At 34.4% G+C, this 26,064-nt stretch overlaps 2 protein-coding genes across 3 annotated transcripts in view; both read left to right on the top strand.

The window, feature by feature from the left end:
* The window catches only part of LOC122809177, a 519,088-nt gene that overhangs the window by 52,034 nt on the left and 440,990 nt on the right, over nt 1-26,064 (top strand). The window lies entirely within an intron of this gene.
* On the top strand, nt 15,318-16,471 carry LOC122809176 (dnaJ homolog subfamily B member 6-like). Its single transcript, XM_044080475.1, has one exon. The coding sequence runs from the start codon at nt 15,466-15,468 to the stop codon at nt 16,423-16,425; it is 960 nt and encodes a 319-aa protein (XP_043936410.1). The 5' UTR covers nt 15,318-15,465; the 3' UTR covers nt 16,426-16,471.

The following is a 26,064-nucleotide window of genomic DNA, read 5'->3' as shown; positions in this document are numbered from 1 at the left end:
GGCACTCCTTAAAATGGAGAACATCGACATCTGTGCAGTGACAGAGACCTGGTTCAAGGCTCCAAAGAGCACCCCTGCATTACGAGGCTATAATTCATACCACACCTTTTGGCCACGTAACCTGGAACGAAACACTAAAGGCAGAGGCGTGTCCATATTCATTAAGGATATCCACACCTCCAGGCTAGTTGCTCAGCATAATGCTTCTGTGATTATCCAAGTGCAACTAACTCTGGGCAAGACTGCAATCCAAATTGTAACTTGCTACAGATCCCCCACCATGCCCCAGGATTCCCACTCCTCATTTCTTGATACACTGGAAAATATTAGGATACAACCTAACACCCTAATAATGGGCGATTTCAACAACCCCACCATTAACTGGGAAAACTAATCATGTACCAACTCTTGTGCTCAACATTTTCTGGAATTCATAAATTCCAATGCCTTGGATCAATTTATCCACACCCCCACCAGGGGCAGCAATATCCTAGACCTGGTAATTACCAACATGGGCAACCGGTGTTCCACACCAGAGGTCAGTTCCTCGTTGGTCAGATACGACCACAAGCTAATCACCCTAGACATCCACATCCCGCCCCCATCCCCCATTAGGGAAACCACCGAAAAAAATTTCTCCAAAGCCAACTTCACGCTTCTTAAGACAGAAGTGGCAAACTTCATGACACCCATGCTGATGAACAATAGAGGTATGACTGCTGAAACCTACACAAATGCACTTTATAAGCACTTACACAAGTGCATGGATTGTGTAATCCCTAACAGAGCCACGATGCTATCCTCCAAAAAAAGGAAGCCAATCTGGTGGTCTCCTGCCATAAACAAACTCTACAACAAAAGAAAAAAAATTTCCATGATTGGAGGAACCACCTGATCAGCCTCAGTAAGAAGCTGAGATCCCTCATTAAATACTCCAAAGCTAGTTATGAAAACAAAATTGCCACTGATTCTGAAGACAACCACAAAGCATTCTATAGCTATGTCAAGAATCTCAATGGCAACACTCAAATCTGATCTGAATTACAGCACAATGGCACTATATACAGAACCAACTGATATTGCCAACATCCTAGCAGATAGGTTCAGTGCTAACTTTACCCCCCTCTCATCTCCTAAAGGGCCCATCTCTATACCTGAAGAATGCAAAGTTCCTATAATCACGGCCACACAGGTAAAAAACACATTCTCTCCAAAGCCAAGAACACAGCATCCATAGGACCTGACAACATCACAGGCTGCGTTCTACATGAACTACAGAACAAACTGGCACCCCACCTAAGTACCATGTTCAATCATAGCCTCACCTCAGGCTTTGTGCCCACTGAATGGTGCACAGCAACAGTTATCCCACTCCACAAAGGGGGAGCCACCACAGACCCTGGGAACTACTGCCTGATTAGCCTGATGAGTCTGGTCTGCAAGGCTATGGAACATATCATCATGGAACTTATAAACAATGACACCGGTAATCTCCAAACTCCAGACCCCACCCAGTTTAGGTTTGTGAAAGGTATATCATGTCTCCTAAATCTGATCGACTTCTTTGAAATGGTCACCAAATCTGTAGATCAGGGTAAGGTGGTTCACACAGCCTATCTAGATCTCACCAAGGCTTTTAACACCATCCCCCACTCTGAAATTATAGATAAACTCACTAAACTAGGTATAAATCCCTATGTCACAAGATGGGTTGCCAACTGGCTCACTGACATAACCCACACTGTGAAAGTAGCAGACTCCAAATCCAACTTCAGACCAGTGACAAGTGAAGTACTACAGGGTTCAGTCCTGGGTCCTCTCCTGTTTGGTATCTATTTCTCTGAAGTACAGGCTAACACAGAAGGTCTTTGGCTAACGAATTTCACAGATGACTACAAACTAGGAGCCATAATTAAAACTCCTAATGATGTGGACATCCTACAAAAGGGCCTCACTGAGACAGATGCCTGATATCAAAGCCGTGGCCTCAAGCTCAATCCCAAAAAGGGAATTGTCATCCCTTTTGGTAAAAACTCTGTACCCATGAACTACCACATAGGCAGCAGTCTACTTAACACCAAAAGTGTGATAAGAGACCTTGCGACACAGGTGGACAGTAGTCTCTCCTTTGATTATCACATCGCTACAGTAGTCGGGAAATCCTTCTACGTGGCACACCTCATCACAAACGGTTTCTCATCCAGGAAAAAAGAGGTAATTGTCCCCTTCTACTTGTTACTCATTAGACCCATTATATGGTACAGCACCCCTTTTGGTATGTACCTCACAAGACATCTACAACAACTGGAAAGGCCACAGAAATACCTCACAAAGAGGATTACTGGCCTCAAACAGATGCCCTATGCAGACCGTCTCAAAACACTCCAGCTTTATTCCAATGCATAGCGCTTACTCAGAGGCGATCTCTGCCTAACATACAAAGCTATGTCAAACCCAGAGCTGTTGGACATGCTCCACTTAAAGAAATCTCAATCCCTCCAAGCTACATGCTCTAGGGACCTAAACCTTGTCACCACAATAAGCAGAACATGCTGGAGGGATAGATTCCTGTCCCAGAGACTTCCCATACTCTGGAACAAACTACCTATCTATATCAAACAAAGCTCCTCATTAGCACTCTTCAAGAAAAATCTTGATGATTGGATGGAAGATAGGAAATTCACCCCATGGATCACTTCTGTGGCTCTGCACGACAGGGGCACAGGAAAATAATTTCCGTGGGTGGCAAAAGCCAGAGTACCTTTTGGCTAGGCTTATATAGGCACTAGGGACAATAGCCTAGTACCTACCTATGAACCTATGAACATACCATACCTCCATACCTCTCAACCTCTTAGCACAAGAAATCTGGACAAAGCCTAAAATAATGTGGGTGGGAACAAAAGCCCCAAAATAGGGATAGATTATAAATATTGTTCTTATAGACTTAGAAAGTTGCTAGAACAACAACATGTGTCTTAGCAAGCATTTTCTGAAGGAAATGAAGTCTAAAACTCAAATGTATGACATTATTTAGTTATTTCAGACCTCAGTGATTTACCAGAAAACCAGACATTTTATGAGGATTAGGTTAAAAATATGAGGCAAAATTTTTATTTATTTATTTTATTTTATTTTACACTTGTTGACCGGGATAGTCCGACTGGATACTTGTCCATTTTCAGTGGAAGCCCAGGGAGAAAAGCTCCATACATACATACAGAAAAACTGTTACATTAAACAAGTTAAAGCACTGTTACAGATACAATACACAGAATAAAAGTAATTAATTCTGTCATATATAAATCTGAGTTGTTATAGAGTAACAATTAGGAAGCAATGTAGGGGTGGCCAAAAGACCTCTTTAGCACATGTTTATATTGCCAGAGTTAGTCAGGATTAGAGCAAGGACATAGCCATTGCCTGTTAAAGTACTGTTTCAGATTTTTTTTTTAATTGGATTAGAACAGGTTCTGAAGTAAGATCAGCAGGAAGTGAGTTCCATATTTTACCAACAGAGTTGGCATATAGAGAGTCTCCAGATGAGTTGTTGCTTTTGAGGGTTTGTACTAGTAATTTTTTGGATGAGCGAAGTGTTTTGAGGTTACTGTAAGGGGTGATAACTTTTGTAAGTACGGGTGTGTTTTCAGGTTGGTGGAGAATTTTATGTGTTACTATTAGCTGATTGTACTGAAGTTGGATAGGCAATTCTAGCCACCCTAGATTCTTTAGGTTCAGACAGTGGTGTGTTCTGTATGCTGCTCCAGTGGCAAACCTAGCAATATGATTAAAGCAGCTAGAGAGTTTACTAAGGTCAGACTTACTCAAGTTCATGAAGAGATGGGATGTATAAAGGAGGGTGAAAACAGATGAGTACGGGCAATTACCATCCTAGCTAGTGGAGTGAGGAAAGGTTTGATCTTGTATAGTTAGCCAAGTTTTTTATTTAATAGTTTGATTAATATGCATATCAAACTTGAGGTTATTATCAACTGTTACACTTAAGAGTTTGGTACAGGGATCTGGACAATTGTGAGGTATGGATACATCTCACCCTCTTAGTGCAATATATTTGGAGAAAGCCTAAAATAATGTGGATAAGATGGCCCAAAAATAGGGATATATTTTAAATATTGCTCTTAGAAAGTTGTTAGAATAACAGAATTGGTATTAACATGCATTTTCTAAAGGATGTGAAGTATGAAACTCATATATATATATATATATATATATATATATATATATATATATATATGTATGTGGTTCCCCTTCACAAGATCGAATTACTGAAAGCTCGAAACTCATAAGATCGAGTTCAAAATCTCGAGTTTCAGTAACTCGAAATTGTGAATGGTAGTGTAAAAAATTAGATTAAGGGTTTTACTTACCTTTTTGTAGGTGGCTGGCTCCCCCTGTACTGTTCCTTCCTTAATGTGCAGGTTTCATGACCGCACTTCAGCGGAGGAATGGAAAGGGTCCCGTTGTGCGCTTATACATATAGCGCATAATGGTACATTTCAATTTCCTTTGCTGTAGTGCAATCTTGGAGTTGGTATATTTAAGTAGGGGGTGTGGGGGTGCAGGGGGGCACAGCCCCCCTGTAAAAACATCAGAAAAAGTGTTTTTTACTTTCCTTTTGTGCCCCTTCACAATTTTGAGTATATGAATACTCAAGATTTTGGGCTCGGGCTTATGAGTTTCGAGAATTCATATATTCGATCTTGTGAAAGGGAACTATATATATATATATATATATATATATATATATATATATATATATATATATATATTTATATGGGTCCCCTTCACTACACCGACATGCCACAAAGCCGACACCCAAAACACCGAGACCAAAAGACCGAAAACACACAATACCGACAACTCACAAAACCGAACACCATAACACCGACACACAAAACGTAAACTACACATTACACACAACTATATATGCACTAACCTTAACCCAAACCTTAACCCTAAGGTCTGACACTACCACACACTTACCCTACCCGCACCCTAACCCTAACTTACTTAACCCACCCCTAAACCTAAAGTCCGTCACTATCGCACACTTACCCTACCAGCACCCTAACCCTAACTCACTTAACCCACCCTTAAACATAAAGTCCATCACTATTGCACACACTCACCCTACCCACATCCTAACCCTAACTCAGTTAACCCGCCCCTAAAACTACAGTCCATCACTATCACACACTTACCTTACCCGCACCCTAACCCTAAGTCCGACACTACCGCACACTCACCTTTCCCGCACCCTAACCCTAAATCCCTCACTATCGCACACTTACCTGTCTGCTCCCTAACCCTAAATCCCTCACTATCGCACACTTACCGAGTCGCACTCACACGTTGCCCATGTCAGTGTTTCGGCTGTCGGGACTTCACCTTGTCGATCATCTGCGTCTTCGGTCTTTTGGTCTCGGTGTTTTGGGTGTCGGCTTTGTGGCGTGTCGGTGTAGTAAAGGGGACCTATATATATATATATATATATATATATATATATATATATATATATGTGTGTGTGTGTGTGTGTGTGTGTGTGTGTCCTTATTTAATCACTTCAGTCCTCTCTGATTTGTCAGAAAAACACAAATTTTATGAGAAACAGACCAAAAATTATGAGGCTAAATGTGGGCAGTTCAGGGGAATGTTAAACACAGACACACACACACACACACACACACACACACACACACACACACACACACACACACACACACACACACACACACACACACCTTCTCTTTGCTGTCACACACACAACTGCCTTCTTTCTGCTCTCTCTCACACACATAGACCTACTTTCTCTCTGCTATCACACAGCAACAAACACATACATACCTACTCTCTCACACAGACCTACCTTCTCTCTGCTCTCAAACAGCAACATATGCATACACACACCTGCTCATTAAACACAGCAATACACACACACACAAACACACCTTCTCTCTCTCATACAGTAACACATGCATGCACATTCTCTCATGGCTACTTTAAATTAAATACACACATACATATGCATACACACTCATACACAAACTTTTTCTCTCATACAGAAACATCGAAACCGCTAGTTTAAATTATATACAGGATCATGCTCACTTACTTTCTCTATAAATGGAACAGCTTATTTAAATTCTGCAGGAGAGTGTGGAATGGGTTTAAATCCAAATTGGAGTGCATGTGAGTGACGCACTTACGGTCCTCCTTAAAGGAGAAGACACTGCCCCTGCTATGTTAAGAAGTACACACACATATATATCTATATGGGACCTGTCTGATGGTTATTTGGATATGAAGAAGCTCTAGTCCATTCTGCTGCTTTACCAGCCTTGCTGTGATTCTCTTCTGGATGTAGATTGGTATACCTCCCCTTTTTTCCCCTCCTGTGCAGTAGCTGGTCTAAATGTGTGGAAGGGGTTATAGTCCTTCACAGCTGGAGAGCTCTCTGCTGTTTTAAACCATGTCTCAGTGACTGCACAGATGTCAGCATACTCCAGTGTGAGAAGAGTTTGTAGGGAATGGAGTTTCTTATTTAGCATCCTAGCATTGATCAGCAACAACTTCATATTTTCCTTTATTTGTTCTGTTATATTGGTAAGTTTATCGGGTTGGCATTGGCTAAAAGCACTATTGGGATGGACAATGCATTTGCCAATAATCAAAACCTGAGTGGGGACAGATACAGGTCATCCCAGAAAAGCAGCATGGACTGACAATTATATCCTACTGACTATTATATCCTACTAGGTTCAGAAATATTCACCCCCCCCCTTTGAATGACACCAAAAACTAAACCAATTATTGAAGTCACAGCAAATGACCCATCCTGGAAACTGCTTTTATGATGCATATAGAAAGTAGGGTAAGAGAGTGGGGTACAGATATGAAATGGAAATTGTTTTAATGACATTTTTGAGGTTTACAGCTGATAAGGCAAACTGTTAAACATCAGATAAGTAAACTTAAAGGTAAATACAGAACTGAGGTTGAGAAGGCAGAAGCAGCCTCTAGAACACTAGGGAACTGTTCATACTATCCAAAAAGAAGAGCTGAAATATTACCTATTGTTTATTAGATGTTTATATAAGGTGAAACCATACCTCTCAGTTCCTGAGATTTCAAAATCATACTAGGAGTCCAACAAAAACCAAAGCAGAGTTCAAAATCATATTACTCATCATCTGCCTATGTGTAACTTTATGCCTCTAGGGTGGTGATTGAAATTTGTCCTCTTGGAGAACACAACTTATAAAGTAGGGCCATTATGGTGCTAAACATCAAACAACATTTTTAAGTAGCTACTTGGTCTTATCAACTGTAAAGTTTATTTTCAGTCATATTTTATGTGGTGTGTGTATCTCTCTCTTTATATATATATATATATATATATATATATATATATATATATATATATATATATATATATATGTATATATCCCAGTAAATTTTTCAAACGGTACTTTGGTCAACATCTGTTAATCAACATAATTTGATAGACTAAACAGATGGCCGACAGGCATGCAAGATTAACAATTCCTGGCTAGGGGAATACACCCCTTTCCCCGTGGATGTGCGATCTTGGAGTTAGAATATATAGTTAGTAGAGGGTGTGGGGGATGCAAGGGGGCTTGCCATCCTGCAAAAATGAATACTTTTTTTAAGTTTTGCATGTGCCATGCTCCAAGATTAATTCTCAGTACATAACTAGTAGCTTGTAAACATGCACATCCATCAATTTGTTTTGACATTATGCGCATTGACATAAATGGTAATCACTCAATTTAATGCGATATATATATATATATATATATATATATATATATATATATTGGTTACTATCAAAATTTCAGCAATGAGGGCATGGTTAGGATGCTGAACTGATAGCTACACTTCATTTCAGCTCTCTTACCTCAATACAATTCCTGATAGGAATTTTACAAAATAATATTTAATTTGAAGAAATATTTATTACTAACTTATTTCTAATAACTTTGAGCATCTATAAGAAAAATGTTATTGTCAGAACTTGAATAATTCCTGTCAAATTAATTACTGGAAAATCAGCACCAATATCAGCTTTACAGCATGAGTCATCTAAGGAATACAGCACAAGACTCTTATCTCAAAAAAGACCTGCAATCTCTCATTACAAATATACAGGAACTTACAATAAAAATCAACAAGATGGACAATAAAATCGATACTTTTAAAGAAAAGTGCTCACAACAACTGGAACAGCTTCAAGAAATGTTTACACAGCAGAAAGGACAGATATCACTTATTGAACAGTCATTAAGTGACATTGACACTAGGCTCCAAATAGAGGAACAATAAACTGAATTCTTACTTCAACAGAACGCATATTTACTAGAAAAGCTTGATGATATGGAAAATCGAACAAGAAGAAATAATATTAGAATATATGGTCTACCAGAAAAATCTGAAGGGGACAATATGATAAACGTTCTTACCACCTGGATACCAGATGTAACAAAAATATCTGAAGCTCTTTCATATGGTATAGAACGTGCACATGGATCACTAGCAGCTTCTAGAAATACTTCTTCTCCAAGTAAGAACAAGCTGAGATCTATAATTGTGAGAATTTTTTTTACACAACATAAAGATCTTGTATTAAGAAATGCTTGGGCAAATTCTCCCATCAAATACAATGATTCATTAATAAGATTTGATAATGATTATTCTACAAAGGTGGTTTCAAAAAGAAAAGAATTTCTACCCATAATAAAAACCTTGAAGAAGAAGCAATTGAAAGTCTATCTTTTATTCCCAGCAAGACAGAGAGTTTTTCTACCAAATGGAATAAAAATCTTTGAAACAGTAGATTCAGCAATAAAATACCTTACCAACAACATCCTAACACATGAAGAATCTATGGACTGGACAATAAGTGCACCGAAAAGAAATGCTGAAGTAAATAATTGGAAAACTGTTGAGCAAAAGAAAAAAAAACTAAAGGACAAATAATCTTACATATGGTATATTCTGTAAAAATCTAAATAATAATACTAACAACAAAAGAAAAGTTCTTACTGTCTTCAAGTTACACCAAAACAGGTACTGTTTTCAATTATACTTTAAATGTCAAAATTAGCATAAATTTAAATACATTTATCTCAAATCACATCAATATACTAAGCATAATTTAAACATTTCTCTATTTTTCATTATTATCCATCTATTATTTTCATATTCTTAATCAGAGTAATCAATGCATAATAATGTTCTCAAATATTTATTTATTTATTTATTTGTATATTTATTTATTTATTTTCTCTCTTTGTGTTTTGTTGTTTTTATTTTTTTCTTCTTATTTTTATAAAGTCTTCATTAACTTATAATACTTTAACCAGTATATGGTTATATTGCTTAAAAGGTATAGTAATGGCGACTATATAACTTATTATCTGTTACATCCCTGACAGCATTACTTTTTAGAAGTTAAAAGTGTCCCTGTTTGGATAAACGCTAATGCTGGGCAGAATTGTGTTGCTTTTGAAATTAAGTATTTCAGTTTAGATGTATTATAAGACTACTTTAAATAATCTTAAAATATTTTCTGCCTTTGACCCATATGCACATATTGATATAGTACAGTGAAAAAATATGTTTTAAATGATATTTTGAAGCTATAAGTCAGGTGTGTTGTGCCTCCGGACATCCGGAGTTGAGAGACGCTTGTGACTAGCTTAGGTATCCTGTTGTCTTTTCTTTTGTAGAGAAATAAGGCATTGCATGTTTAAAATGCAAAGGTTGATAGTTGTAAACACTACTCCGCAAACTAGAGTGCTCGCGTGCACACTACATGAGTTTGTCACAAAGTAAGAGAAGGGAAAATAAAAAAGAAAAAGCACATACCTTTTCCCACTTGGTTCTCAAGACAATTTAACAGCCACAAACATCACTAGAAACTCGAGTTACTTATTGCTTGTCGCATTTACTTGTGTACGCCATCCCCTGACTCTTTCTAATTGATGTCTAGTCAGGAAATAAGCTAGGTTCTAAGGAAACGTAAATAACATATGAGGTTCATCTAGATATACACAGATATATTTTTGAAGCACTTTCAGCTTATGTCTTCTGATGTCTTCTAGCACCTTGATAGATAAGGACATATATCTGCTTGTCTTTCTGTCAGTTTAGTTTTCCAGACATTTTAGCTATCCCTTAGTATGTTTTGTACAGCAGAGTTCAAAGAGCAGATATTAATCATCAGCAAATAGAATCACTGCTGTTTTACAAATTCTCTAAAGAAACTAGTAAATGTCAAGCAACAGGCAGGTTTATTTTAAGGAAAATTGCCATTTGCCACACTGGTACTTCTACAAAATACTACTAATGTCCTGCTACCAAAATATGCCCTCAAGTGGACAAATGAGATGCAACAAGAAGGTTAAACGTACATTTAGCAAATCAAGAATTTAAATAACAGTATAATATACTAGATAGAAAAAGTAAAATCAATAATCATATAAACAACTATAATAAGTAACATAACAACAGAGGATTTAACCCAATGTGTCAATTATACAATATTTATATCCCATATAGGTTTGAACTTTGTCGAAGCATCTGTGTTCTACACACATATTTTATTAAATCCAATTTGAGTAGAAGAGGGAGAGGCTTAGCCCACACCCTAATTTAATACTAAGTTACCATGCTTTGTGAACATACATTGTGGCAGGTACTCGGTGAGCTATCCATCCTTAGATGGCTCGTGCTGTTCCCATTTGCTCATCTGAATAATGACTGCGGCTGTACTCTTCTTATTATATTACCTGGCTGTGGCTTCACCCTTCTTATAATATTACCTGGCTTTTTGCATTATCAAGAATGGCACAATACTAGTGTATGTGGGTATATCATGTTACTGTTAGTGTAAACAAAAATGCTTGACAATGCAACCGTAATTTTCAAACCTTTCTGCAGACAAATGTATAGCATTGTCTAGCAGTTGAGAGAATAATTGTTCCTGATCAGCAGACCTGTATTTTCATGTTCCAATATGACTACATGAAAAGATACCAATATTAGTCTGCAAGTTTAGTAAGCAGTAAATTCAGCAATATTTAATTTGAGGGGACACATATTATAGCTAAAGCACTTGACATTTGATAAGTGTAGCCTCTCAGTGATGTGTTCTATCTAGTCATTAACTGTAAAACAACTTTTTCTGAGAAATATTGTTGTAATGCCAGTTAATTATTTGAATTAAATATTTCTATATACAGTCATAAATTAATTACCCTGATAAATAATACTCTTGCAGTGCATGGAGCTCCATAGCTATCCTCTGATATTAGAGGAAAAAACAAGCTTCTTAATCACCTTTCTGATGTAATAAAGGTATTACCCCATAGTTTAAATACATTTTGTCTATTTACTGCAAAGTGGGTTAGGAATTTTAACCTGTAACATTTTCATACATAATAGTTTAAATCTTAGCAGCTTCCATTATTTTGATATGTTCTCCAGTATACTTTTTAAATATTATAATGAGAAGCTCCGGATGTTTAATTCTAAACTTTTATTCAATCATAAGATTAAATTACTGGTGTTAAGTAAGCCAAAATTATATCTCCAGCACTTATTATCAGCAGATAAACTCACTGGTTAAGTGTCAGTCTAAGCTGTAAGAGTTAATATGTGATATACATAGATGTTTGCTTTGAAAATGTGGTCAAGTGCACTGTAGTTTTACCTCTGTACTGTGTCTTTGTGATTATACAAAGTCCCTCTGAAAGTTGATAAAAGTGTTAACAACAAACACTCAATTAAGTAACAACATTATAAGCAGTCTCTTGGATAAGGGAGATGTCTAAATGTTGATCTTGTTGCTTCCAGCCATGGGAATTTTCTTTGAAAAGCTGAAAAATGGGATCAGAGGAACATATTTAATGTCTACTAAAGAAATATTAATATACTTGTACATTGTATTGCATTTCAGTTTATGTTAAACATGAAATATGATGTGGTTTCAGAACTATTCATGTTTTTATTCCAATATGACTTTGCAAATACTAATTTAAACACTGGTTGATTTCAGAACTATTCATGTTTTTATTCCAATATGACTTTGCAAATACTAATTTAAACACTGGTTTCAGACTTGAGTAATCTAAAACATTTACACAACAATAGTATTGTATTATACAGTAATGTCAGTAAATAGTTTTCAACAGATGTCTGCAACATACAGTTATAGATTTTAACATGATGTTTATTAATACCCTAAACTATTTTGAAATGATACTACCTTAATCTAAATATTTGTACCTTTTTGAAACCTGATTAGAAATAAGTATTACTGAATTACAATAAGATAAGAATAAATAATATATTTATATATTTTAGCTGATTTGATTATCTTAATATATTATTCAATTATCTTTATTTAAAAAACTAATAAGATAAGAGAAACTGATCCAAATATTATTTTTGAGGGTAGAAAGTTTGTTTGGTTAGATTCACTAATCAAAGAAAGAGATATATTACCTCATAGCGATAGGGAATGTTTTTAAGGTTAAGAATTACAAGTTTGGAAGTTCTTTGTTTTTTTTTTTATTCTATCACTTTGGTGTCACTCAGAAACATGCAAAAATCATACAAGAAAAACTTTTTGAATTCTGTATCCAAGAAGGAACTAAGAATAAACAATATTTACATAAACTCACACATAAAACAAACTCAAAACTAGGAAATGAAATGTTTATCCATAAATGTTAATGGCCTAAATAATAGTAATAAAATGAGAAGCCTATTCAAGTACATAAACTTACATAAACCACAAATAGTCTTGTTACAAGAGACACACTTATTAGATAGAGATATAAACAACTTAAATATTAATAATTATACAGTACTAATAAACTCTCAATACAAAACAAAAAAGAGGAGTAGCTATACTACTTCGCAACTCAACTATAACACCTAAAATAATTACTACTCATCAAAATACATCAGGTATGTTTTGTCTAGCTTCAATAGAATTAAATAAGAGAATCTGTATGTTAGTAAATCTATATTGGATCCCAGGACTAGGATTAAAAACAATTAAACAGCACTTTGAAGAGATTATTCCTTCAACTAAGGGTAGCCTGATATTGGCAGGAGACTTCAACTGTATAATGAATGAAAAGGATACAGATTCTAAATTTAAAAGAAGAAAACAACCTATCTCTAAAGCACTATCAAAAGTTATAGATACATTGTATTTAAAAGATATAAATGAATTTAAAAAACCAGACTCACTAATCTTCACATTTTATTCTCATAGATATAAAACTAACTCTAGAAGTGATAGAATATATGTTGCCAATGACCTAATAACAAAAATTGACAAAGTCAAAATTATAAATTGTCCCTCATCTGATCGTAATGCCATAGTCTTTGAGATAGAGATTACACCATTTTATTCAAATCCCATTACTAGGATACCTTCCTATATCACAACATTGACAGATTTTAAAGAATTTTATGAAGAAACTATCAAAAACTTTCTAGAACTAAATTACACAGAAGATATTTCAGAAATATATGTCTGGGATTCATTAAAAGCAGTTACATATGGGAAAATATTATCCTGGTACATATATAAAAGGAAGTTATGGAATAAGGATATGCTAGACTTACAAAACAAAGCAGATAAACTGAAACTGGAAATACAAAAGGGTAATACTACTCAAGTTCAAGAACTTACACAAACCAATAAGAAGTATACAGAATTGTCACATCATAAGATTATGATTAACTTAGAAAAGATAAAAATAAACTCATACTCTACTAATTCAGCACACCTGAGACACTTAACTAATAGAACAAAAAACATAATTAAATCTAAGCAAATAAAAGAAATATTTATTCCTAATACTAACAAAAGAGTTACAGAACTAAATGATATTTTAGAAGCATTCAGACTCCAATTTAACATTGATAATTCCTTAAACACTCAAGATACACCTACTAAAGATATAAAACCATACTTAGAAAATAATATTCATATTAAATTAACACACGAACAAATAGACATTATAAGCAAACCAATCAATATGACAGAATTAAAATCACAAATTAAAAATCTCTAGAGAAATAAAGCACCTGGCCCAGACAATATGCTACCAGAAATTTATAAATTAATACCCAATCAAGCCATATCCTTATTATTAAAAGTATATGATATAGCCAAGAAAGATTTGAATATACCACCCTCTTGAAAATATTCACTGATATCCCCAATTATCAAACCAGATAAAGATGAGAAGCAGTGTCCCTCATATAGGCCAATATCATTACTCAATATAGACTATAAGATGTTTATGGCTAAATATGCAGATAGGCTCAAACACTTTCTTCCTTTCTTAATTCACAAAGATCAAACAGGTTTTATTAAAGGAAGAAATACTTCAGACAATATTAAAAGAATACTAACATTAATAGATTATAGAAAACATAAAGTCCTAGATTTAAATGTAATCTCATTAGATATTAATAAAGCTTTTGATTCGGTTAACTGGAACTTTCTTTCACTAGTTTTAATAATCTTATCCAAATACTATATGAAAAATCTACTGCATATGTTAAACTAGGATCGCCTAGATCAGGCCCTATAACAATCAAAAAGGGAACTAAACAAGGTTGCCCTTTATCACCATTGTTATTTTACATTACTCATATAACCCTTTGCAAATCAAATCAGATCAAACAATAACATAAAGGGCATTTGTATTAATAAAAGGTTAAACCTTAAAATCAAACTCTTTGCTGATGACATACTATTAACTCTCTCAGATGCAAATGAGTCTTTGAATGCTCTATTTAACTCCATGAATAAATTTCAAAATATTTCAGGCTTAAAATTTAATAAAAACAAAACTAAAATGATGCCCTGTAATTGTAAAAAAAAAAATAATATAAACAAAAGATTTTCCAAATATATAGTAACAGAAAGTAAATTATTATATCTGGGAATAAATCTACTCAATGAATTAACAGATTCTCTAATATTTAACTATAATAAAATACTAGACAAAATAGAACAAACAATTGGTTACTGGAATAAATATATCTTTTCAACAGCAGACAGACTATATCTTATTAAAATAATCATATTTCCCAAAATATTATACTTAATACAAAAATTTTCATTGCCACCTCCCAAATATCCCTATATTTATCCCAAATATTTAAATATAAATATAAATAATTATAATAAAATAAGGTTTAGAGATGAGATGTTGTATTTGTTTGTGACGTGCATACTTGAACTACTGAAATAATTGTACCTTTGGTCTGTTGGAATAACAACTAAATTGGGAAGGAAAGGGGAAAGGGAGTATGATTTAAATTTTTGATTCTTCACACCTAAACTTGAGGATCAAGAGGATTGCAAGCTTAAATTAAACAATTTTGAAGATGGTGGATTATTACCAGGTTTTAGGAGTGCAAAAGAGTGCATCGCCAGAAGAAATTAAAAAAGCGTATTGTAAACTTGCCTTAAAGTGGCACCCAGATAAAAATCCAGATAACAAAGAAGTAGCAGAAGTAAAATTTAAAGAATTAGCAGAAGCTTATGAAGTCTTATCTGATGAAAAGAAACGTAATATATACGATAGATATGGCAAAGATGGTCTGAATGGCAGTGATGGTGGTGGTGGTGGAGGAGGTGGTCACTTTGATAATGACTTTGGTTTTGGATTCACATTCAGAAATCCAGATGATGTTTTCAGGGAGTTCTTTGGTGGAAGAGATCCATTTTCGTTTGAATTTTTTGAAGACCCTTTTGATTTCTTTGGTGACAGAAGAGGAAATCGTGGAAGTAGAAATAGAGGTGGAGTTGGACTCTTTTCATCTCCCTTTGGTGGTGGATTTTCTTCATTTGGGGGTGGATTTCCAGATTTTAATAGTGGTTTTACTTCATTTGCTTCTTTGGGAACAGGTGGATTTGGTTCGTTTTCTTCCTCTTCATTTGGTGGAAGTGGGATGGGTAACTTCAAATCTGTATCAACTTCTACTAAAGTGGTTAATGGCAAGCGAGTCACCACAAAAAGAATAGTAGAGAATGGCCAAGAAAGAGTCGAAGTTGAGGAAGATGGTCAGTTAAAATCTTTAACGATTAATGGTGTTGCAGATGAGCAAGCTTTGACCGAGGAAAGCAGGCGCCGTGGGCAGAATGCTTTACCTTTTCAACCATCTTTCTCCCATTCATCCAGGTTTCAGTGGAGTAGCAGCAGCCCTAGGCATGCCTATAGTAATGAACAAGCAGATGATTGGCTGCAGATGCCAATGACATCAGCAGGAATCAAAGATAGTGGAAAAAGGAAGAAACCACGACAAAAAGATGAGCACAAGAAGAAGAGATCTAGCAAGTTTTAATTAGTGAGATCCCATGGCCGACCCTGTTTGCATCATTGCCATCAGTCTTACATTTTGGTGTGAATGAAGCATAATTTAAAGCTCATTATTTTTGTTTTCTTAGGATGCATTTAGTAAGATGCACAGTGTAGTTCAAATGGGCAGTGTTAATTCTGGAACTTGGGCTTAAAACAGCTGTTAACTGCTTTTCTGTCTGTACCTAAACCTAAAAACAAATAAATTACATTTTTTTTTTTTTATTGCAAAGCAATTTGAAAGTAACCTGTGAAGAATTGACATTCATTACATTTGCGATTCTCAGGCTGTAATTTACACCCAGAAAGAAAAATGCTTCGGTGTTACCAGATGAGGACATTGCTGTACTGCACAGTGCAATAAGTAGTCGTAGTCTCTACTTAACATGTAGAAAAAGTGTTAATTTAAGAGATTTTTTGTGCAAGATTTATTTGTGTAACATTACTGTTTGCAGCCTGTCCCTTCATCTTATTCAGAACAGCTGATTCTCAGAACTGGCAGCATAGTTTGTGAATTTTGCGTCATTGCAGATTTTGATCTGAGTAATTCAACCTTGATTTTAGACTTAGTAGCAGGTTGTGTCCCTCTGTGGTTTTACTTGCTTGTTGTTATCGGTCACTCTTGAATGCTGCTTAATATTCATGTGATTATATTACACAGATTCTTTCACATCTGCGTAACGTGGAGATTACTGTGCACATAAATCTATTGATGTGGTCTGTGAAATGTGAAAAAATAAGCATCAGTTTTGCAGCATATTTATATTATGACAGGACCTTGTTTTCAGCTATGTTAAATTGTATCACGTGACGCAGTCCACATACCCCCAATTTTGTGCATGATTCAGAGGAACGTCATTTTGCAAGGCACACTTAAAACATGCTCAGGTTTACTTGCACTGCTTACATTTTATCTGTCAAAGCATAATGCAAAAGCTAAACTTTAGATTCCTTGACTCTTCCCTTTCAGTCATACTTTTGGTGCTACAAGCAAACACGCACACACACAGAGCACTATATTGCAAATGTGCAAAGAGGAAAAAGGACCCACTTAATTACTCCCTTGAAAATGCGTAGTCCCATTTTTGACACCAGTGATACATTTCTTAGTAACTGATAAGTTAGTTGCACACATCCCATTGCATTCTGCTGAGCATTTTTCATGTTGCTTTCACTTTTATTAGCTGTGGACCTTCCTATATATGTTGCTGCCTTAGATGCTATAAGGGTAGTTTTTAATGTTTTTGTTCCCCCCCAGAAACACCACCTTAGAGGTTTCAGTAAATTTGTTGTTACTACAGTGTACGGCAAGTTAGTGTGTCATCTGGATAAGCTTATCAGTGTCTTTCCATTTTCTCCACAGTGTTATTTCCTTCGCAGACTAGCATTTCATCCTGTAGGAGTAACTTAAAACTGCTCTCATGGATATTTATTGAAATATTGACTGCAAATGCTCCTACTCTATGTTGTAGGAGAATGTTCAGGTTATGGATATTCTGTGCTGATTCTTTGCAGTGGGCTACTAGGGTTGGTTACTTTCGTTTGCAATGCACCTTGTGAACATCATAATGTGATGATTTTAAATTTCAGCATTCCTTACTTGGTCTTCTGGGTCAGTGATATTTGGCTTGGCCATTGCCAAGCAATGGGGGAGGCAAAAGACTTGCATGACTTTCCCAGGTTTTACCAGAAAAATAAGAACGTTTATAATCCTTTGAACCATTTTTCAGATATCAGTTAATGATTCTTAGCAAGAGGAGAGTGTAGTATAATTGTTCACACACACTGTGTTATTATAGTCCATGGATTTTAGTAGTCATAGCATGATTACATGTAAGTTAGGAAGATTGCTTTTTATTTGTATTTTTAATTCCAGTACAGTGCCTCTATTTAGGTGCTGTATGTTTTTTTTTGTTTGTTTCTGTAACATAGTGATTGCAAGAGAAAACAGCATTTGTTTTCTTGTCTTACATATAAGCAATTCATATTTCTTTTCCTAGCGTAAGTACTGTTCTGCTTATTTATGCAGCTTGTTTTTAGAAAGTTGGAAATTAACTTATTGTTTTCATGTTTGTAACTGCTTTCAAGGTTGTGCTTGAAGCACATCTCTTCAGGTGTATTGCAAATGCAGCGGGTTAGTAAAGGTAGCAGAAGTGACTCATGAGTACTTCCAACAGCCATTCATAATTCTTTGCCACTTAGCTACACCTTTCACTTATTTTTTTTTACATTTATGTATATGAGACCCCAGTTTGACCACACATCGGTGCACACATAAAAATTAATTTGGTTTTTAGACAAGGTATCAGAGTAAACATTTTTACCTCTGAATGAATATTATTTATGTATGAATGAATATTTCCACATAGGGATTATATTAGTAGGTTAAGGTTTTCATCAGTTTGTTTTATGTATTAAATGATTGTGGTATGAGTCGAGGTAGCATTCATAGGGTTAATGAATTTAAGTATTTCATTGTTAATTGCTATAATTTTTTTAATTGGTTCAACTTGTGTATATAAGAGCTGATTTTATAATGGAGAAATGTTCTGATGAAGTCTACTAAGGTGTAGATGAAAGCGCTCAACATTTCTATTTTATTTTTTTTAAAAATAAAGTGTAATAATTTATAGCAAGCTACCTCTTTGAAAATTTGTCACTTTCGGATGTGTGGTGCGACTATTTTGGAATAGACTATTCATTGAAAACGGACTATTGCATTCTGCCTTATTGAAACAGCGTTCGATTATTTTATTCACCTCCCAAATATATTATTCAAAGATAAAATAAACTAATTTTAAATTTTCTATGGTTTCCAAATAAACCCCATATAGCCTTAAATAAACATTAAACAGATTGGGAAGATGGTGGGATTAATTTACCGGATATTTATTTATATATTACCTCATCTGTTATTAAAAACATAATACTATGGTTAAATAATTCACGCACACCTATATGGAAACAAGCCCATGAGCAGGTTTACATAGAAATCAATTATAATCACATACAAGACAACTTAACAGTAATATCATCACCCCTTATATGGATGTTAAAAGATTATTTTTTTAGGGAAAAGGAATAATATTAATAAATTGCTACCAAACTATATAAGCTCTACACTTTTAGTGTTCAAAACATATATAAACAAAATACCAAATATTAATTCTTGGATTTTTCTTATTTTTCCTATAACTTTTACACCAAATATTCTAGATACATTCCAAATATCTAAAATAAATATACTTAAAGAAGATACATTACTCTTTTGGCATCAACTTATAGAGAAAGGGAAAATTCTAACAAATGAACAGATAATTTATAACTATAACATAAATAAAGACAATTCATTGTTTTTACAAAATCTAAGGCATTTTCTTATAAATAAAATATAACAAATGCAACCTTCAGTTAGACATGAAGCTCCAAAACTCATTGAATACCTTATTCTTATCACAAAACAACCTTATCAGGGTACAGGTTATTTGTCTAATATCTATAAAATTGTTAAAAAAAACAAAAGACTATCATGAAAAATCATACAGGGATTATTTTTATATCTTACTCTAATAGATGCAGATAGTACTTATTTTACATTAGTCTACATTATTGCAGTTAATAAGTTTTTAGTAGTATAATTATTAGATTATAGTCATATGTATTGAGATAGTAATATATAGTACTTATCATCCATTGCATTGCTAGTAGCTATACAAAACATTAGATATATAAAATTTTTATAATTTTATTAATTTATATTGGTATAAATCTATATTACAAATACACATATAGTTCCCGTATAGTATATATTTTATGTTTTGTATATAGGTTTGTATGAAACAATTAAATTAATTTTGGTGCCAAAAGAGAGTATTAATATGAGTTGCGGAAGTGAAATGATGGTTCTGAGGAAGTCTGGAAAGGAACAGATGAAAGCGCTTAACCCTCTTTGTTGGAATTATTTTATTTTGTGAAAGTCAGTGTATCGTGTTTTGTGTATCGTATCACATGTGGATGTGCTTTTTGGAATAAATTCGTTATATTTAAAACACAACATTGGACATCGGACATTCTGTGCTTATATTCACGTATTGGTTCTTGTTCTGGTCGAGCTTCTAGTGCTGAGTTCGGATCTTGGATTACTGTTGGTTCGTGAGTTTATAACATAAATAAAGACAATTCGTTGTTTTTACAAAATCTAAGGCATTTTCTTATAAATAAAATAGAACAAATGCAACCTTCAGTTAGACATGAAGCTCTAAAACTCATTGAATACCTTATTCTTATCACAAAACAACCTTATCAGGGTACAGGTTATTTGTCTAATATCTATAAAATTGTTAAAAAAAACCAAAAAACTATCATGAAAAATCATACAGGGATTATTATACTTTAATAAACAACCATCCTCCAATTGAAGAAGAAAAAAAGTAATATTCTAAAATCTTCCAAATTTTCTACATTATCAAAATACTGGCAATTATTCACTTGGAGATATCTACACAGAAGTTTCTATACACCACATAGGTTAGCCAAAATGTATTCTATTGAAGATCAATGTTGGAGATGCCATACCAAGATAAAAGCAGATTGACAGCATGTTTTTTATGAATGTATATGTCTCAATATGTACTGGAAATCCATTAACTATTTTTTTCAGACTGTTTATAATGATAATTTTCAAATAACAAAGTCTTTAATTTTATTCAACTCTCTATTCCAAACTGTGTGCCAAAAAAAACCACTAAAATCCTATGGTCACTATTGGCAATTTCACGTAAAATCATAACTATGCACTGGAAAAATGAGGCTTCTCCTACGTTCAAGGAATTTGAAAATTTAACAGTTGCTCACATGGAAATATTAACAGTGAAGAACAGAACTAAAAGATCTAATTCTTACTATTACTCTTGGATAAAAGTACTGGAAATACTCAAAAAGATTGAAGAAGATATATCATCTTATGTTTCTAACTTTATATAATATAGAATTTCAATGTTATTTGCATAGACACCAATGTAAATAGTTATATAATGGTTTGAAGTTAGTAATGTTTTAGAATTGTGAATATGTTATTTATCTTTACTTCATGTAATGTTTCTTAAGACATCTTATTTGAAATAATAAAAAATATTTAGTAAAAAAAAATTTCAGCAATGTTTCTATGAGTAATTACTCAAAAAACATTGTCAAAAATAACAATATCGAGCAATCAAAATTATAAAACATGAAAAATGTCAACAATTTCAATTTGAATTGTTGACATTTTTCAAACTTACCTGACCTGTTCAACACACATTTTGAAGGGGAGACCCCCCCAGACACCCTACTAATATATATTACAACTCCAAGATCACACTGCAGTGAGGAAAAGGGCAAAATTCCCATTCTTCACCATAGTGCGATCTCCAATCAATATGTCGATCTCACAACAGCGAATGCACACTAGTATTTGCTGTTGCATTTTTGACATATTTCGAATTGCTGTTATGAGACTTTGAAAACTGCCATTCGACAAAAAAAAGTAAACCCTATATATTTATATCTATCTATCTATATATATATATATATATATATATATATATATATATATATATATATATATATATATATATATATTTATATATATATATATATATATATATATATATATATATATATACAGATAGATATCTAAACTCATTTGATTGTTTCTGCCAGTGTTAAGCCAAGCCAGTTAAGTGTTTTTAGTGCTAAACAATGGCGGGACTGGTAAGGTTTGTTGCAAGTGATTTTGGCAAATTTGTTATAGCACTTTTCAAGTTTAGAACCAAGTGAGGCTTGTAGGTTGTTGTGATAGGGGCTCTATACAGGAGAGCATGTAAGAGGTAAGTGCCCGCTATTGTTACTTTGGCAGGGTCTGTAAGGCATTTTTATACTGTGTGTAGGGTGCCTAGTTTGTGATAGGCTTTGTTGATGCAGTTGATGCTGTTGATGCTAAACAAAATGACATCAACCTGAACATGCTAAAATATCTGGGATTAAAAGCATTTTGCTTACCAATACCTTCCAACAGCATCCAAAACATTTTAAAGAGTTAATAACATAAACAAGATAAAAGAACCTTTTCATAACTTCATAAAAAAGAAAAGAAATACCAGCAACAAACTTGCCAGTCAACAACCATCACCTGATGTTCAGTGCTTACACAATGAAACCAAACAAACTGTAAGTAGGGCAGCAACACAAAGGGGCTAGTTCTTCCTTTGTTTCCTTTGAATAAATCAGTTTTGCCAACAGTAGTCGTGGCCAGGGTTTTAAGTCCAAACATAACTTTTCCCACCACAGGCAGGGTTTTAAAACTGTAATCAAACTTTTCTAGTGGTAATTCAGGTTATTCCTACCAGAAAACCTTTCTCCTCTCTTCTCATCATTTGTGCTTTTAACAGGTATGACAAAGTAGTCAGGCAACAACTTGAAGGACACCAGACAGACCAGTTGATATAGCAACACAACTCTATAACTCCATTGGCTATGTTACTTCAGCACCCCCTGCACATTGACTGCCCTACTAGTGTTAGATACTCGACACTGTATACTAATGGTCCATTTTGGCAAAAAAGAAAGGTTGCATGATATCAGTCTCTCATTGACTGTAGAAATGAGCCAATGAATGAGCAAAATTTGGAGCAGTCTATGGTCAAATCAGAGAAGCAGAGTAGACATATAATGTTGGACTAAAATCGGAGTGTTCACCCTGATGCAGAACACTTGAAAGGTATGGATGGGACAGAGTGAGAGGTGCTTTTCAGAAACCAGAAAGATGCAGCTATATCATAATAAGCAAGTTGTGGATTAGGGATCATTTGTAGTCAGCAAGTGTATTTGCCTGTGGTTATTATAGCAACCATCCATGGTCAGGATATGGGTGATGGTGTGGTATGCTTATGTTTGCTTGATGCTGGATTCAAGGTCCTTATTTGTAAAAAAAAAGCAAGAGTGACTGTATATCACCAGGACCAATAAACTAGCCATGTTTTGTTGTTACAATACAATGGCAAGTATGCCCTAAGTTTTATACATAATTTACACCTTTTATGTTTGTAAGTATGAACTGTGAGAAGCTGAATCGACATTATTAGCCTTTAGTAGTTATGTTGTATGTCAAAGGGAGTGTGGATTGTGAGTAGTTGAATGTCTATTATTAACTATGCTGTATGTCAAACTTTGTAAAAGGGAATGTGGTCAAAGATGAAATGTTAATTGTTATTATTTCAAATGACATATACCTGTGTGCCTATACCAATTTCACCTTTGAATTAGGCTTCTTGATTTCTTCTCTGACTCACACAATGGCAAGGAACATTTTAAAATTCCACTGTTTCAGACCACAATGAAAATGAATTAATTTACATGACCTTTCATTACGTGATACAAAAAGCAGTGTAATATATATATTTTGTGCATTAGTAAAACTTTCCGTCATGAAAACCTGAGTCTATGATGTCAAAGAAAAATGCTAGAATCTCACCAGAGTAGGAAGAAACCTCTGCCTACAGGTGACAATATAAATATACATATCTCCACCAGATAAGTAAGAAATCCTGACTTTAAAGGATATCTCAATCCAAATATTACATTTTCACACTGCAAAATTTCTTTTTTCCCTTCAATTCATCACAAAGAGTGCAACACAAAAAGAAAGCATAATTTAAGTAGAACACATTACTGCATACAGGTTCAGTTTTATCTGTACTCCAATTTGAGTAGCTGTGAATTCTCACATTATTTTATTGCATTTTCTTTATGGCACCATGAAGCTGGGGAAGTATCTACATCTCAAACTGGTATGACCCTAAAAAAACAAAGTAATTAGGCAGTTAGAGGGTCAGTAAAACGTTTAAACCAAAGTAGTGATAGTGGCTGTGACCAGTCTTTTAAGAGTGTGTTGTCAGGCACTGATGACCAATCTAAACTCAATTTTCAGCCCCCAAAAGAGCTAGAAGCCTATTGTTCTAAGCTTAACATTCCAATAAACATAACGTATAATACTGTGCATGAGATAGCCACTAACAAAAATCAAAGTTTGTGATTAATAAGACAAACTATTTATCTTGCCATACAGACAGACAACAAGCAGGAAAATCAGCATGCTCTCACGGTAGGTTTGTGGAGAGATATTACCATAGTGTAGGTTCTTTTACTATAATTCCCTTACATTTATACCAGTGAGGCAAAATGCAACATAAGATGAAGTCACAGCAGCAGCCTCTTCTTCACATTTGGAGTATTGCAAATTAAAATAATAATAATTATTTAATATGGTACAAAGATAATGACTGCAGAAAAAAATCAAGATATGATAACTTTGTTTCTGTTTTTGGTGTTGTCCTTTAAAGGTTAGTAATCAGATTCAGCAGACTGGTTGTCTAATAAGTGAATGTCTGAGTATACCAAAAACTGACAGAAATGACAACTTGTTTTTAAGGACTTTGTTCCTGTCTCAGAAAAAGTGTAAAAACATATTGTGCTCTTCTGTATACCATATTTACCTCTTGCTATGGAAAATTTAAATAAAAGTTAGGTGCAAAAATGCTTGGCTTCCTCACATCTCTGAAAAACATTTGTACTCTGGTTTACAGTCCTTAATGAAAACATCTGCCATGTTCTTAATCTGACAACAGGAGTGCATGTATTTTGATATGACGTATTGCTTAACTGTACAGTGCAAACTGCAAAGCGTAAGTATGCAGAGCAAGCTTTGTAGCTGTTTTGATGAAGACATTCACTAGAACAGTTGTAACATCACATCAAATGGAATACAGAATGCATTTCAGCTAACATCATAGAAATGTACTTGGGTATAATGGTACATTTTCCTATGCAGGAATTTCTGTCTCAGGTAAACAGCAGCAGCAATTAATTTCTCTAAACACATGTATGAGGCAGATGGGCCAAACCGTGCTCAAATTTTCTCTCTTTGTTTTTTGTCCATTGCTTATCCTGGTTCACCTTGATCGATATGAGCAATGTAGAGCAGGAAGAAAACAAGCATATACCAAAAGTCGTTGCCAAAATCGTACTGAGCAGTTTACGTTTAAATATTTATCTGCTACCACGTGACCAGTCTAAAACATTGCAAAATTCAACACATTACAGAGCAATATCCGACTTTGCTGTATATTAAGTTCATGTTTCATCACTACCACTTGGATCGCTAGTACATACACACAAGTAAACACCGACACATTGGCGCACACACACACACACACACACACACACACACACACACACACACACACACACACACACACACACACATACACACCTACCAAATATACTACTCAGATTCTTCAAAATGATTCCCCTTTACTGTTACATTATATTTAAAAAAGAATCCTGCTTCTGAGCTGGGTTACTTTCCCTTAATAACAAAAATGCAATATTTTTCATTTTGCGTTTCTTCTGTTTACTGTGATACAAAGAATAATGTGTAAAAATTAAAAATTCAGTTTAACACAAACAGCAGACTAAAGTCAACACGAGTGCAGAGCAGAGTGGTGTTAGTATACAAGCATTGTATAAAACACAGTTTACATGGTAAGGAGGTGCATAACAACTAGCATGTAACATGGTACACAGACAT

Source organism: Protopterus annectens, chromosome 8.part0 (genome assembly GCF_019279795.1).
Source record: "Protopterus annectens isolate FY-2018-M chromosome 8.part0, PAN1.0, whole genome shotgun sequence".
Taxonomy (NCBI): domain Eukaryota; kingdom Metazoa; phylum Chordata; order Ceratodontiformes; family Protopteridae; genus Protopterus; species Protopterus annectens.
This window is presented reverse-complemented; position numbering and strand designations above follow the sequence as displayed.